General features: G+C 50.2%; 1 protein-coding gene across 1 annotated transcript in view; it reads left to right on the forward strand.

The window, feature by feature from the left end:
- USP34 (ubiquitin specific peptidase 34) overlaps window positions 1-17,540 on the forward strand; it is a 3,618,222-nt gene that overhangs the window by 1,121,251 nt on the left and 2,479,431 nt on the right. The window contains exon 23 of the mRNA XM_069608012.1: window positions 1,228-1,327. Coding sequence (XP_069464113.1) covers window positions 1,228-1,327 — 100 coding nt within the window. The remainder of the gene's footprint in view (window positions 1-1,227; window positions 1,328-17,540) is intronic.

Raw genomic sequence — 17,540 nt, forward strand, 5'->3', positions numbered from 1 at the left:
CCTATTAATGGAGCTAGGCAGCATTGGCGGGGAATCAACTAAATGGAGCATAGGTGGGCATCTTAGAGGCACATCTGCCTTATGGGGCCATGATCGCAGAACCCACAAACTTTCATTGTACTATCTTGGCCAGCCTCCTTCCACTCAAACTGTTTTGATCAATTCAATTTGATGATTATGAAAGTCTTGAAGTCAAATTTGGGGTCTATTTGGGTCTTATAATACAGCACCCCACGGCATGCTTATGGATGTGGGAGGTAACACAGTGGCCACATAAATAGTCTTAAGAGGTTTTCCTTGTCAGACCATCTGTTGAGCAACTACTTGTCTTTCTCTTCATAGTTTCACTGCAGATTAATGGCTTAATTTGGATGCTCCAGCTGAAAGGCCTTGTCAGATTTTTGGTGGCTCACAGCATATTTTATTTGCCGCAACATCTTTCTGTAATGTCCAGGTGTCTATTCCGCAAATGTATATTCTACTGCTATAGGAATCTTTCACAGATAAAAAATTAACTATTGTAAGAAAAGATTGTCCCTTCAGTAATGGTGGTTATGATACTGGATTTACCTTGAAAATAGTTAATGCACACTCTTCTGTGGAAGGGTCTATGTCCTCATCTGGGCAATAACGTGACTCAGGGCCCAAACATGGCAGTATTTTCCTTTTTGCACAGTGCAAATGTGTCTTCTGGGTTACACCTTGCACAACCTGATGATGATAAAAAAAGGATTGCCTTAGCGCCAGTCTGGTTTCGAGGATTATTTTAGAAATGTCTAATTTGCGTAACATTTGATCAGATAGTTTGCTACCAATGATTTTTCTTAATGTTATGGTGATCATTTTCACAGAAGTGCAATCTTTGCTTGCTTTTTTATGTTTCAACTCACTGAATGTTTTCCTCCTGCCATGTAGTGCTAAATATTTTGAGTACCCTAGACAATGATGCCCAGGATTTTTCCAGATTGCTGCGAAAGCAGCTAGGCGATCCAGAATTTGAAATTAACAAGGGTATAGATGTTTAGCAGTGAAAAAGCTTCTCAAGTAAAAGTTAATGTTTGTAGCTGATAAGAAAAATGCAAGGTCAATGTATGTTTAGAAGTTAAGTTATTCTTTGACGTACACATTCTGTTTGAAATTTGTGCTTTTTAATGTTTTAAATGAATAGCTGTCTTAAGCAAAACATGAATATGTTGACTAACAAAAACATATAAATCTTTCTAACAGTTATGTGGAATGGACCAGTTCTGGGGTATTGCTCTAAGAGCACATTCCTGTGATGTCAGCAGAGCTGCTATTCAGTACATTAACTCCTACTATATAAATGGTAAGCTATTTATTTTAAGGTACAATAAAGAGAAGTTAAAAAGATATTGGTCTCCTTATGTGCATTTTTCATTTGATTTGATACATTTTAGGCAAAGCTGTTTTAGCCATTACACTTAGCAAACATTATGCTCTGCTAATCTAATACATTAGATACATTGCCGATGCATTCTTGGCACCTGGTAGAATGGATTTCTAAGCTCTGCTCTGGTGAAAAGAAGTTTAGGAGGCCACCCGTGTTAGTGAAACAGGGGACACTTCTGGGAAGATAGCAAGACCAATTCACTGTGTGAGCGCGGTCAAGGCTAAGTCTCAGTAGGAGTGAGGGTGATCAGAGGTCCCTGATGAGTACACACAGTGAAACACCAAGAATTACCATTAGACAGAAGAATATGAAAATATACAATTTATTAGGCCCAAGAATAAACAATGTATTATGGAAAGCAATGTAACAATACGAAACAAGCAACACACTAAGTAAAATATATACAATCCCTGGAGTCAAAGCGATAAAGTTGGAACCTCCACCAATACTTGTAGAGTAAGAGGGCAGACAATCTTTATAGCATAAACAATCTTCAGAAATGGATAAGCCTAACTTTATAAGTCTATCCCTACAATGAATGGAGCCTTGTGCTCAATGTTCAATGTGCGTGTAAAAGTGCTTGGTCGTGCGTAAAAGTCCCAAAGTACTTTTCTAAGGAGCTAGCAAAGTTAGGGACAGGATTCCGAAGGGTGAAAACAGGTTCCAAGAGTCAGGGGAGGATCTGCTGCGAAGAACAAAGCTATTCCCAACTTTCAGAGGGCTTTAGGAAGCGGAGGCTACCCAAGTCAAAGAGAGGACCACAAGGGATCCTGCGTGCATAAAATGCTATGGAGGAACAAGGGGCCCACAGGTAAGTGGTTTCAGTACTCACCGCCCTTAGCTCGGTTTTGGTCCAAACTTGGCAGGTCTGCAAGGGGTTGTTAGAGGTTCGATTTCCCACCCTTGGTTCAGCTTCATAGTGCACTGGCGCTGCAGTTACATATGCAGGTCCGGTTTGCAACAGCAGCTGTATCTCTCGACTCGGTTGAAGAATAAAGAAGACACTGATGCAGCTGATCTCGGGACACAAGAAAGAACGCGGGAAAACCGCCTTTAGAGACAGTCACTGTTGCACAATGACGCAGGGACACCCAACTCTTGTGATCTGACACAGCCTTCTCTCTCGTGGCCCAAAGCAGCTGGTATGACGAAATTCAGTGAAAAGGTGCTTTGCAATGCAGGTTTGGATTCCCCAAAGTTTCGAGGCAAAACCTGATGAGGCAACACTCCTGCACGGGTGCCAAGATTTTGAGCTGGGCAGTCCACTAGATGGCCCAGGAACACTTCAGAAAATGCTCTTTTGCAGGGCAACCAGGAGGTGTTGATGGTGATTATTCCCACCAATCTAAGCACCTTTGTAGGTCTTCAGAGATTGAGCGAAAAGGTTCAGGGTGCCAACCTTCTTCAGCACATCTCAGGATAGTCCTTTGTTCTGCTTGTCTCTTCTGGATACTTGGCTTCGTCCACAGGTTGATTTAGACCTGTTGCTGATCTGTTGGTCTGCATTCAGGCCCCCTCCTCATATCCACAAGTCCGGCGAGTGCTCACTCCCGGCCGGCCAGTGAGATGTGCCCCACTCATGCATGCCAGCAGTGGTCCAATCGGGCCACTGCAGCTCTCATGCACACCATACATCCTGGCATCAGTAGTGTGGATTGGGACCAGACTGACCCAGGCCACGTCTTTGGTACTGTGAAGAATCCTACCAATCCCTTACTGAACCTCTGCCTAAAGTCTTTTCCCAGGTGGCCAGGGGAAGGAGGACGCTTCCTGATCCCAATCCTGTGGGTGGTGTACTGCGGGAGGATCACCTGGGAGGAGACACGGACCAGGGTGGTGAGAATATTCCATCAGACACAGTATTTTTCCCTCTGACAGGAAGGTTCTTACCACTATACCTAAAGAGGTTATGGCTTATTGTCATTTTAATGTCTCTCAATCTCATTTGAGATTTAATGTTGTGAACCCTAAGGTTGTTAAATCAGAACAAAATATGACAAAAGAAAGATCCTTTTTGGTATCCCAGACACCTTTGTAAAGGATTATGGAAACGTCTTCACTAAACCATCTTCTTTTATGATAGCTAATTCTCATAGCCCCTCTGTTAAAAACCTTAAGCGAATACAATCTACCCCTATAAATAATGTTGAAGTTGAAATACCTTACTTTTGTGGAAGAAACTACAACTTCCAGAATCCTAGAGATACAGAGACGAGGAAGAGGACTGAAGAAGCATGTATATGTACCAGTCAGCAAAACAAAAGAGCTGATGGCGGAGGCCACCACGGGCGCAGGCAATATGGCTACGTGAGCGCGGAGCTCCGTACCCTGCCTTGTAGATTTGTGGAGTTTTGGCGGAGTTGAGGTGCTCAGAGCCGCAGGAAGGGGGATCTCTAAGCTACTGAAATGGGGCGACCGAGATGGTGCCGCAGTGGAGCAGCGATATTTCCGCTAACAGTAGAGGCACCCATCCCACAGCAGAGGCCCGCGCTGCAAGCGCAGACCCAGGCTTGGCAGAGAGAGGAGGAGAGCCGGCTGTCGCGAGCGGCCACGGGGGCCCAGTGCCAAATGGCAGGGGGTATGCCCCCTAGATCAGTCCAACTCCGGGTGGTGGTGGGGGGAGGAGACCCCCAAACAGGCAAGGTGGCTCACAGCTGTCAGCAGGAGCGAGTAGCAAGAGTGGACTCCTGGCACAGTACCTTGCAGCCTGGGCTGCCGGCCCGGGATGTGTGGAGAGGAGCCAGCGGAGATGGTGCGGTGCAGGCCAGAGCCCGCTTGGGGGCGGGCTGTGCAGAAAAGGAGCCGACTGCATAAGGAGAGGCAGTGACAGTAGAGCGTGCCCCGGGATCCCTCGGGGTGCTGTCGAAAGGCTGACCCATGACGAGGACTGGAGCCGGGTGGTACGGTAGTCCAGACAGCAGCAGATTTGAGGTCCAAGAGTGATTGGAGCTGCCCAAGACAGAGTGAAGGAAGAATTCTGAGGGCGTGGCTACATGGCCACATAGGAGTACGCGTATCGCGGAGCTCCTGTAGATCTGTCTAAGATCCGAAGGCTGAAACAGCTTACTGAGCAAACAATAAGCAGCCAGAACAAAGCCACAGCTTCATGAACATACCGTGCATGCATCGCCCAACAAAGTGGAGGCGATGCCCACAGACTAAACAAACTTGAGGGAGAGAAGTTTCTCCGCAATCGCAAACGTGTGCAACAAAATGGCGATTGGCATAACAAAGGAGGCGGAATCCTGGTAGCGTGTACGAAGTGAAATGGACCCTTGCTCCCCAAATAGAAAAGACCCGCACCGGAGCCCATGAGGAGTAGTGGGCAGTCAAAGCTGACTATGGGGATCCTGGAGAAGCAGGAATATAAGCGCAGGTCGGACGCTGACAGCAACCAGGGGAAACAAAAGGTACGTTGAGACACGAGCCGCAGTAGGAGAAGGCAGTGTGCGGCTGGGGAGAAGGTCTATGACATCGGGCTAGGGCGGGACGGATGAGCGTGTGTCCAGATCACCGAGCCGGCTATACAAGCGGGAACCGAATGAGCAGAGGAGAAACGAAATAAAAGCAGCATGCAAGGAGCCCCCAGCAGCCGACACCGTGCAATCTGATAAAGGAGATGGCACATGCGCAATGCGGATCGGCTCTGCAGGATGCTTTGAGAGCACAGGAGGACTGTAACTCGCGGTGCCTGAGGGGCCGTGCACTGCGGGGAGACATGGAGCCTGCATAATGGACCACAGGGGCACTCAGGTGAGGAGTACAGAGAGCTCCTGTGCCCCAGATAAAAGGAGCCAGAGTGCCTCGCACGACAGCTGATGTGCAAGGCGCTACGGTTGCAACACCACCTAGCCCCAGCCACGACAGATAGCCGGAGGGCTGAGCGCACAGATGCAAGTGGAAGACAGTGCTGACCTTGGACGGCACAAAATCACATGCGGGCACTTGGAGAATGAATACAGCATACAGTATGGTGTAGAGCGAAGACCCTGGCAGCAGCTGCAACACAAGGATTACACTGGGGCCATGAGCCAGCGACCTAGGGTGGTACTAGTCATTCGGTCCTAAGGGACAACAAGAGGTTTGACGCCCCACGCCTTGAGCAGCAGCCAAATCACGGAGCAGGGCGACTGTGTGCTACTACAGTCCATAGGCGGAAGACACAGGCGTGTACAGTGGGGTGGCTGAGAGCACACCTGAACCCCTACTGCCCTGCAGGCACGTGAGAAGTGCAGCAGGACATGACTATAAATAAACCTGCAGGTCACATGAGAAGCAGCATTTAGGGCACAACCTCAGTGGTGGAAACCAAACAAGCCTTGGGCGCACAGTCACCCGCACTGAAGGGTGCCGCAGGTGACAGAGAATATAAGAAGCAGCAGTGCGTCGGCGGGAAGGCTCCAAAGGTGCCACCCCCATCAGACAAAGGACTCCATAAGTGAGGGTAAAGGCAATCCTGGTGGCAGGACCGAAGGTTTAGAGTCGGAACAACTGAGCGGCCAGACAGCAAAGACTAAGCCCATACCAACCCCAGGAGCAGGAATGGTGGCCAAGGCGGGCCAAACCCGAAGGGAAACTACCCACGATGGAGGATTTTGCCAAAGCGTCCCCTGTGTGACAAGTGGTGAGACCCAGGAAATTAGATACACAAGGGGAGGGGACCCAGTCACGAGATGATCAACAGATTCTGAATGCCATAGCAGAGCTGAAGAGGTCATGGGAATGTAAGATCGATGCGGCTATGGCGGAATGGAGGACCTGATTTGAACTGAAAATTGATGCGGTGAGCGTGGATGCCAACCTTTTGCGACAAGATGTTGGGAAGCTAGCTTTACGCATGGGAGCATTGGAGAACGATGTCGAAGTCAACACAAATATTTGCACTACGAACGCCGAGGAGGTCACCGTACTGCAACAACGAGTGCGTAACCTGGGGAACAGGGCAGAAGAAGCAGAGGGGAGGGCACGCAGGTATAACATATGCATAGTTGGGTTCCCGGAGTGTGAGGAAGGCGCGGACCTGACCAACTATGTTGAGAATATGATGTTGCAGGAGATCAGAGGGGGGGGGCAATTCACCCAAGGATTTACCGTGGAGAGGGCGCACAGGGCCCTGACCAGACAGCCGCAGCCAGGAGCACCTCCTCAACCGCTTATAGCAAAAATCTTAAACTATAAGGATTGGGAAAAGATTCTAGAGCACTTCCGCAAAGGCGGGACCATAAGCAGAGGATCGGCGCCGTCATAGCATACCCTGACTATACCTTCTCGGTACAGCGGCAGCGTTTGAACTGTGTGTCTGTTAAAAGAAGGCTGCGTGAGGCTGGATACAAATTCATGTTGCTGTACCCGGCAAAAATGAAAGTGATCCACAACAGTAAAGCACATTTCTTTGACACCCCAGAGGAAGTGACAACATGGCTTGACGCACGGAACTGCCCAGCAGAAACGGAGGACCAGGCGGGGAGCAGACCGAAGAAGTTAACGAGAGCTCCGCAGGGAAGTACGGTGACCTTGGCAGGGGGGAGGTTACCCAATGCGATGTCACTGACTTTGGACTAGAATATAAATGGTAATATGGGAAGCTCCAGGTGAGCTGTGCATGCACAAAGCCTAAGGTGACTGGAAGGTTAGAACAGGAGATACCGAGGAGGTGCGTTGGCAACCCCCAGTAGTTAGGTCGGTTGGGATACTGGTGAGTGGTATCCCCCTGCAGCGTTCCGAGTATCGCCTAGGCCTGAGAAAAGGACTAGATGCGGGGGTAGCCTGAGATCCAGGGATGGAGCTGGGCAACAGTTTTGGGAGAGGTGGGAGGGGGGAGTTGGGGCAGTTGGGGAGTTCAATGGGGGGAAGGCATGGGGAGTTTGATGTGTTCAACAGTTGGGGTGAGGCGAGTGGAGAAGGGAGGGAAAGTTGGGGATTTAAAGGGGGGAAGAGGTGGGAGCTTGGGGAGTTAAAGGGAAGCGAGGGAGGGAAATGGGGGGGGGGGGAGTGTGGGGAGTTATAAGGGAGCGAGCCTACAAACACATGCCACTGAATAAAAGGAGAAGGGCGGGGGTGGAGACATCACTGCGCATGGAGCGGAAGACGAGGGAGGACAGGGGCGAACGGGGTATGGATGAGATGGGGGACCTCAAGATAGCGACCTGGAACGTCAGGGGGCTCAATAGTTATTTGAAGAGGAATAAGGTCATGATGTATTTGAAGAGACAGAGAATTGATATTGCTCTATTACAGGAAACTCACCTGACAAAAGAAAAACAGGAAGTGCTGGGGAAGAAATGGAGAGGGACCACCATAGGAGCAACATATTCGGCGTATGCCAGGGGGGGTAATCGCGTGGATAGCACCGCATGTCCCCTTTAAGCTGTTGCAATCCACTATAGAGCCAGATGGGAGGATGGTACTAATAAAAGGACTGATAGAAAACAGAGAGCTGATCATTGTCAACACGTATGCACCGAACCAAGACGCTGCCTGCTACTTTAGAACCCTGTACTGTAAGATTAGCCCACATATTGGGGGGGGCAGTTATATGGGGAGGGGACTTTAATTGTACGCTCGATCCCATGGTTGACAGGTCAGATAAGAAGATGCAGAAGCCCACCCCAGTAGCCAAAGCTCTGAAGTCCCTATTAAGTGATTTCCGACTGGTGGACGTATGGAGGCTGCACCACCCACAGTATAGGCAATATTCTCACTATTCAGCCCCACAAAACCTGCACACGAGGCAGGACTGTATATTTGCAGCACCAGAGCTGATGGGGGGGAACTAGTGCAGTCAGAATACAAAGCGAGAGTCCTCTCAGACCACTCGCCATTTTAGGCTTAGGGCAGAAGCTTTGAAAGACACAGGGTTTAGAGAGGACCTGAAGGCTATAGTGGAATGCATCGAAAAACAACACCGGCTGGCACGTTATGGGAGGCATTCAAGGTGGTGGTGAGACGGGCAGCAATATCCAAATCCAAAGGCCTACAAGGTGGAATAACGCATGAGCTACACATAGCAGAAAAGAAATTAGAGGCAATGATGCGCAAGGTAGAACATTCCCCAGAGGAGTCTGTAATCATACAGCAATTGCAGCAAGATTATAGGGGTTACTGGGAGAGATTTTACAACCTGAACTATAAAAGATACATCAAGAGACAGCACGCAGAGGGAGATAACCCTGCTTGTATAAGAATGAGAAACCCAGACAAACGATCAGAGCTGTACGGGGGATGAATGGACAAATGCTAGATACCCAGGAAGGGGTGAATAAAGGTTTTTTGGAGTTCTACCAGCGATTGTATATGGACGTTGATGAGGGAGAGGAAATTGATGTGATGGAAACATTGAAAGACATCAGCCTTCCCAAACTAGAGGAAGTGGAGAGGGAGAACTTGGAGGTCCCGATTACGCTAGAGGAGTTGGAAGCAGTGATGAAACTCCTACACACTAGTAAGGCTCCAGGGGCGGATGGGCTCCCAAGCGAGTTTTACAAAACGTACAAGGCAGAGCTGCTCCCCCCAATACTAGCAATGTTAAACGAGGCATTAGAAAGGGGAGCGCTGCCGGAGTCTGAGGGAGGCATTTATCATCCCACTTCTGAAACCTAACAAATCGAGCTTGGACTGAGGATCATACAGACCACTATCGATGCTTAACCAGGATAGCAAAATACTTGCGGCAGTGCTGGCAAATAGGCTGAAGCCGGTCATCAATAAACTCATACATCCTGACCAGACCGGGTATGTTCCTTGTAGGAACATATCTGACAATCTCAGAAGGCTCCATCACGTTATAGAACAAACCGAAAGGGACCCCCAGGAAGTTGCAATAATTTCATTCGATGCAGTGAAGGTCTTCGACTCTGTCAAATGGCCTTGGTTGACGGCAGCCTTGAAAGAATACGGGGTTGGGCCCACGTACTTGAGATAGGTCCAATTGCTGTACAGCAAACCACTGGCTCGAGTTAGGACGGGAGCAACCATCGCAGATCAATGGCAACTGAGCAGGGGCACTAGATAGGGATGTCCGTGGTCCCCGATGCTGTTCATTCTAGCACTAGAACCCCTAGCAATATATCTGAGGCAACAATACGGCGAGGTGGAGATCAGTACGACGGGAGGGCAACATGTAATATCAATGTATGCTGATGACATGCTGTTGTATTTGAGATATCCCGAAGAGAACCTACAATATATTCTGGAAGTAATGGGTTGATACGCGATGCTGTCTGGCATCACTGTGAACCCCAAGAAATCATGTATATTTCCCCTTGGTGGATATAAAGGGATACCACGAGAGGAACTGCCAGTATTACAAATACAGTGGGAGACCAGGACCTTCAGATACCTGAGGGTGGATGAATATCACAGTGTAGAGGTCGAACACAAAGAAAACACGGTGGCTAACATTGAAAACAGCATGAGGTACTGGGCTAAGATCCCTCTCACATTGATGGGAAGAGTGGCACTGTTAAAGATGGTGTTGCCCAGGCTGTTACACTACTTTGGGAATGTACCATACATGATACCCAAGCAATTCTTCGTTAAAATCCAGGGCATATGTAGGGGGTTCATAAGGCACAACACTAGCAACAGAATAGCGTTCTGGAAATTGCAAAACACATATGACCAAGGAGGAATCAGATTGCCCAACTTCAAGATGTACTATCTGGCCAGCCAACTACAATATGTGGCAAGGTGGTTATCAGAACACCCCACATCGGAGTCCAGGCTGTTGAGGGCTGAATGTGCCCCATTTTTCCTGAAAGAATGGATATGGTTACCAAAATCACGGCAGGGCAGAGGGGCAAGAATGTTAGACTTGGGATTGAGGATCTGGCAAAGGGCTTGCGGGTCCATGGAGAACTGGTACCCATGTTCCCCACAGAGGCCACTAGTGGCACTGCATGGGGTGGATGAGCAACTGAGGAAGATAGTTCAGAAGCATTGGCGACTGATTGATATAGCAACGCTGGGAGATGTGTGGCATGATGGGAAGGCAGCGAAGTTTGACATACTGGTGGAAAACACAGGACTACACAAGGGGCAGTACATCACTTATAAAAGGTTGATGCAGAAGATAAAATACACTTGGTCAGAAATAGCACGGGAGAGCCAGCAGACATGGCCATAGAAACATTTTATGATGTGTCGGAGGGAGGTCATGAGGTCTCCCGGATTTATGAACTTCTGATGTCGAGGGTGGGAAAGGAGGTGACTCAGCTGAGATAGGATTGGGAAGAGGAAGCTGGGGAACCTATGAGTGATTGGTTGTGGGTGTGGCTACAAGGGTACCACAAAGAAGTGTCCAGGAACACGAGGTTGCAACAAATCCAGTTATACGTTACCCATAGAGCGTATATGACCCCCCCAGAAGATTGCAAGGTTTAAGAATGCAGGAATACAAAAATGTCCGAAATGCGGGGAGGAGAATGCGGGACTGGTGCACATAATTTGGGCGTGCATGGAAATAAGGAGATTCTGGTGGGAGGTGGCCCACCGTTGATCGAAAAGGAGATTAGGCTGGAGGTGGAATCTTTGTGGGCATGCATGGTGGTTGGGAGGGTTCCCCGGGTCGCGCAATCTGGAACACGTGAGTAAACTCTGAGACCTGGCTTATGTACTTGCGAAGCGCAGGATTGCCATGAGCTGGAAAGCTAGTCATAGGCCAAAAGTTGTAGCCTGGTGGTACGACCTTCAGAAATGGGCTGAGGTGGAAACGGTGGTGTGGGGTGAAGCAGTTAATAGAGGAGGAGAGGAAGAAGCAGAGACATTGATAGTGTGGAGGCACTTAGTAGCCTCACTGTCCGGGCCTGCCCAGACTTGCCTAGAAGACTATGGCTCCTCAGGGGAAGCGGAAGAAGTGCCCTCAGATAGAGTGGTGGAAGGCAGTGATGTGGGGGAAAGCTCAGGAAAGGGGAGGGTGGTAACGGGGGAAGTGGTGGACACATTGTGAGACTGTATAGGATATTGGAAATTTATAATTGTGGTTCGCTGTTTGGTTTATGTTTTGGTTGTTTGTTGAAATCAATAAAAAATTATTTTAAAAAAAGAATTCCTGGTGCAGGGGACACTGCAGAGGGTGAAGAGGAGCAGCACTGGCCGTGAGTGAATGTTGGAGGTGGCAGTGCTGAAGGTACAGCAAGTGGGACAAGCCAGCTGCATATGAAACTGCTGGGAGGATAACAGTGGGGGAAGCAGTCCTCCGGCAACAGGCAAGTCTGGAAGCTAAAGGGCCCAGTGGCCAGGGACAGAATGATGGTGCGCCCCTCTAGCGGATTGAGAAGGTGAGGGAACTGTTCCCTGGGTTTAGGGCAGCTTAGCACCGCCATCGAAACATTGTCACCTGGTATTGATTGGCCCCCCAAAACGGCCCACTTTTCTGAGGCCGGCAAAGGATATTGCAAGTGCGGGCTGGCCCCATAGGTGTACTCTTGGAAACCCTCTGGGAGGATGGCCTTGGGTGCTAACGGGGTGCAGGTGGCGGGCAGAAACACCCCATCGAAGGCCTGTTGTGAGCGATCCAAAGGAGCAGAACAAGGGCAGACCAAGGAGAGGAGAAGGTACTAAGGTGGTGAAGCGCAGTGGCGTATTAACAGTGCCGAGGGTGGAGTGAGGCCCTGAGGCCGGTAGTGCAGCAGAATCCCCCTGTGCAGCTGGTGCAGCGTGGAGTGGGCTGGACTGCTGAGGAAGCCTGGGGAGAGGGGTTTCCCCCGAAAAGTAAGACCGGGGTGGCGGAGGGCTTTTCGGGCTGGTGCCCACTCCAGGGTGTGCAGAGACATTGAGGTTGGGAACGACAAAGAAAGAAGCAAACCGTTTTGAGTGGGCCCTAACACACTGTGTGGATACAGGAGGGCACAGCGGATGAACTGGAGAGGTGCCCACGCACAGTATCGTTATCAGAAAGGTGAGGAGATGACGAAGGCCAAAGGAGATGGAGGACTGCACCTCTGCTCGGTGGAGATCGGTACAATTAAGATATTCCGGCCTTCCTGGAGGAGATTAGAGGAATGCGGATGGACATAGGTGCAAAGGTGGCTTATCTCTCGTCAAAGATGGTTACTCTGGAAAAGAGAGTGGAGGGGGTGGAGGCCAATCAGACCTCGATGGGAATCCTTGAGGCACAGACAGAGGCCCGTTTCTTGGAGGTGGAAAAAACGGGAAGAGGAACTCTATCTCAATGTAGACAATATCGAGAACCGGGAGAGGCAGTACAACCCCCGGTTCTTTGGGATAAGGCAGATGGAAGGGGAATCCCTCAAAGGCCTGGAGCAGAAAACCCAAGAAATAAGGATGGTCTTGGGCTCCAAGGAGGGTGAGCAAGTGACCCTGGATAGAGTGCATCGTGCTGGGAGAGGGGCAGAGGACTGTGCTCGGTCCTAGCACGGTTGCACTATTACAGTGACAAGGTGAGAATCCTAGAGAAGGCGTGACATATGGGGAACATTCAATACAGAGACTCTAGGGTGGCCATCTTCCAGGATCACTCGGCTCACACGCTATGGAGGAGCAAGAAATGTGGACCGCTCACCAGGTGGCACCAAGAGAAGGGGGCAATGTACAGATGGGGTTACCCGATTGCATTGGAGTTTCAATGGGAAGGGGGAGCCATATCATCTGGTCACAGAGCAGGAGATCGAGTGTCTCAGAGGAGCTCGTGGGGGCCCGCAATGAAAGCCCCCAAAAGGAGGGCAGCAGTGGGGTGGACCCTCGCTGAGAGCCGTGGGGACCAGAGCCTGCATTGGAAAGGAATAAATTTCAGGGGGTGAGGACATTTCAGAATCTCAATACCTCATCACTTCGGAGAGACGGCACATGAAGGGGGTGTAGAGGGTTATGCTGATTCCTATGTTCAGCTTTGGGCCCTGGGTTTCGCTTCTGGGGTACTCCTCTTTCCTGGTTAAAAGGGGAAGGGGAGATGGGTGGGGGTGAGGCAGGGCGTTGGTATATTGTGATGCTTGAAGTTGGCTGTTGAGGTTAGGGGGGGTGGGAGAGGTCAAGGATAAGGGGTGCTGAATGGGGTGCTGGGATTGGGCTATGGTGATACTGGTTTTGTGGGATAGCTTGGGGGGACATGAGTTGTGTTGTGGCAAGGGGGGAGTGAGGGGCAGCGGAGGGGGGTAGGGAGTGCAACCAGGGCAGGGGACAGTACACTGGCGGTTTGGCTGGTGTGACGAGGATGCTTGGGCCACGCGGTCGGATGCCTCAGTTTGGGGGAACAGGGGGCTGGTGGGAGGGAGGGGAGGTGCGGGGGAGGGGGAGAGGGATCTTGTGCAGTGGTTGTTATAGAAGAAGAGGGTAGGTTATTTATGGGGAGAATGGAAGGACAAGTGTCAAAGTAACAGAGGGCTATGGCTGAGTTGAGGGTGGCCATGTTAAATGTAAAGGGGCTGAATTCACAAAATAAGAATCACTAACCAGTAATCTATTCCATAGGCAACCCCTGGCGGTTCTCTTTCTCCGGGAGATCCACTATAAGCAGGGGGCTGAGTCTGGAATAGAGGGTAAGGATATAGGTAAAACCTACTCGGCTTCCTATAGGGATCGCAAGGAGGGGGTGAGTATATTGGTAGGAAAAACATTCAGGAGGACGGACGTCCAGATCAAGAGGGGGTTTCGAGGCTGGTTCCTGAGGGTTAAAGGTGTCTGAGGGGGGACGGCTCAAACTGCCCACATTATATACGTAGAGCAGATAAGATTCTTGTGTCAGATATTTGTAGTGCTGGAAGGCTGCTGGGCAGTGGGGGCCACGATTCTGAGGGTCTGGGTAGCAGACCCAGATTGAACTGCTAGTCAACAAGTGTAGGGGAGGGAAGAGGGTGGCGGGCAAGGAGAATATTGAATTTCAGAATCTCCTGTAAGACTATAACTGGGTGGATGTCGGGCAGGGTCACTGTCTGGGCCCAGGGGGCTATACATTTTTCTCTCATCCCGCATCAGTCGTACACGAGGATGACAACGGAGAGGTGTGCATGGTCGCGGTGTGGGAAGCAGCAAAGGGTACGTTCAGTGGACTACTCATCGCCGAGGGGGTGAGGAAGAACAGGGAAAGTAGGTTGGTTGAGGCCAGACTTCGAGAGAACTTTAAAGCGCTAAGAACCCACCTGATCCAAAAGGATGCCGATAGGGAGGGGCTCCTGGGTGAGGTGAGGGATAAGAGGCAAGAACTCCACTCGGTCTCAATAGGGGAGGTGGTGAAGAGGATGAGTTTCACCTGGCAGTGATTTTATGAACGAGGAGATGCGCTTGGCGCATTCCTGGCAAACGGGGTGAGTGGATGTAGGGCAGAAAGGAGAATGGACAAGATACGAGGGGCTGATGGGGTTATTGTGGAGAGGGGAGAGGACTTTACGGCCCAGTTTGCACAGTACTACCAGGACTTGTATGACAGACCGAAGGGGAGGTGCGTAGCTACCTGTATAGTGTGCGGATCACCAAACTCACAAGGACGGGAAAGGAAGCACTTGAGGAATAGGTATCGAGGGAGGAGGAGCTGTATTCGATACAAAAGCTGAGGGCAGGCAAAGCCGCGGGGGAAGATTGGTTCACCACAGATTTTTACCAACAGTACCAATCTCTCCTGGCGACGCTGTTGGTCATGTTTCATTCTATTGTTGGGGCGCTTGCCATACCACTGACGTTCCTCCGGCCCTTAATAGCAGTAATCCCACAACCAGGGAAGGATCTAACCAATTGTGCTTCATACGCTATTAAATGTGGTTGCAAAAATGGTTGCCCAAGTGCTGGCGTCGCGCCTGGAGTTATGCCTCCCTCGATTGATTCATGCAGACCAGACAGCTTTTATTATGCACAGACAAGGTGCTGACAATCTCCATAAGGCTTTTGACCAGGTGATTTGGGTCTTCATAGGGGAAGTCCTCTCATGCATAGGGATCGGTGAGATGAAGGGGGTGGAATGCGGCACTATACTCGGAGCCGAATGCTAGGGTGGTGGTGGTGGTGAACAGGGGGTATGACGCAGGCCTTCCCACTGCAACAGGGTACGAGACAGGGGGTCCCACTCTCCCTGCTGCTCTATGCATTGGGGAAGGTGCCGTGGGCTGAGGGGATGAGGAAAGACGAGGGAATTGGTGGAGTCTTAATGTTCGGGCTAATGTGTAGAATCAGTCTTTTTGCAGATGACGCTTACCTCTACATCACAATGCTGGCGCAGTGAGTTCCATGCTTAATGGGGATTTTAGTAAGATACAGGGAGCTATCTGGCTTTAAGGTCAATCTGGTGAAATCAGTGACTTATATGGTGAGAGGGTTGTCAGGGACATAGAGGGAATACATAAAGGGGGTGCCACTTCAGGTGCAAGAGAACTCTTTCTCATATTTAGGGGTGCAGGTGACGTGCCAATATGGAGATCTTTTACCCAAGAACTACCTGTCGTTAGTCGTCTGTAGTACGGAAAGACGTGGAGAGGTGGGAGAGGTTGAGATTTACTTGGATGGCGTGCCTTAACTGTATCAAAATGGTGGTGTTGCCCAAGTTTCTATAATTCCAAATGCTCCCGGTGGTGGTCTGTCCTCAGGTCCTTTATTGATGGAGCTAAGGCAGCTCTGCTGAAATTCCTCTGGACTGGGGCCAAGCATAGGATTGCTTATAGGACACTGATTCTGTTGAAGGAAGAGGGAAACTTGGGGTTCCCAGACCTCTCTACTTATCATAGGGCTGCCCAGCTGCATGTACTGGTGGATCATTTGGACCCACTTGCTGACAAACAATGGGTGCTGATGGACAAAGCAGTCTTGGTCCCGGCCTCCCTTGAGGAATGGTTATGGGTCCCAAGGCCCCGTATTACGAAGAGCGTGCTGTATCATCCGGTTCTGGAGTTCCTGTGGTCCCTTTGGAAGGAAGAGGGGGAGAATAGGTCTCTGTCCACATGGCTGTCATCCCTGAGCTGTATATGGCCTGACCCTTGCGGGATGGGGTGGAGGAACCACTGGCATTCCAGCTTTGGTATGAGGCGTGGTTGAGCTGGGCTCATCAAATGTGAAAAGGGGCTTTGATCTTACAGGGCAGGTTGGAGGAATGCTTGGGTGTTGGAAAACTATCGCTTTTCCGATACCTGCAGTTGAAAGGTGTACTTACGAACAGTCATTGGGGGGGGGAGAACCTACGGAGGTGGACTGACTGACTATCGGCAACATTTGCTTGCAAGGGTGGGCTAGAAGGGGCTCATTGCGCGATTGTGTAAGACAATAGTGTAGGCAGATCCCAGGGACCCAAACCCAGCCAGAATTCGATGGGGGCAGGATTTGGGGAAGGATATAGACACCGCTTTGTGGGTGCTAAATTGTAGACGAGTGTCTCGCTCGACGATTTCTCTGCAGTATAAACATCAGGCCCTGAACCCTGCACAGGTGGCGCTACCCGCCGGCGGTGTTGGCTAAAATGTGTAAGGAGTATAACACGCATTGTTAGAAGTGTAACAGGGAGAAAGGGGACTATGGACATATGTTGTGGGACTGCCCTAGAGTGCAAGCCTATTGGAGAGAAATCTTGTTATGGATTAAGGGGTTTGATGGGATACACAAGGTTTTCACCATGGTTCCTCCTTTTTAGGGTGTCTCTAGAGGAGGAAGAGGTGGAAGATTGGCTTATGGTGTGGGTCATGCTGGTGACCAAGATGTTGCCTGGCCCAGATGTGGAAGTGTCAACGTATGCCTGTGCAAAAAGAATGGGTGGCGAAGGTTCGTGCCATCTATGATGTGGAGTTCCTAACACATTTGTTAGACGAGTCCTGGGCCAATATTGAGGGCCAATGGGTGCCCTTTTTTGAGAAGTACGGCCGGTGAGGGATGCAGAGGGAAGGTGGGCAGGGCTCAGTACGGGGTTGGCCGCAGGGAATGGTTGAGAGGAAGTTTCTATGCCACAGTCCATGGTACTGGTCGTCAGCCCTCCAGAAAAGGTGCATATCAGACCTTTTTACACACAGAAATCTTGTCAATACGCCCCTTTTAATTCTTCTTGCATATACAGCTTACACCGGCTATTTATATCAGCACCCCCATAAATCTTGGAGGTCACTGGAGACCGGCTGGCCAGCAGCAGCATGTAAACCCACTCTTTTCTTTAGCAACTGACACAGTTCCTTGAAAAAAGCAATTGGGATGAGTCCTGGTCTATGTT

Source organism: Ambystoma mexicanum, chromosome 4q (assembly GCF_040938575.1).
Source record: "Ambystoma mexicanum isolate Mex_15411 chromosome 4q, UKY_AmexF1_1, whole genome shotgun sequence".
Taxonomy (NCBI): Eukaryota; Metazoa; Chordata; class Amphibia; order Caudata; family Ambystomatidae; genus Ambystoma; species Ambystoma mexicanum.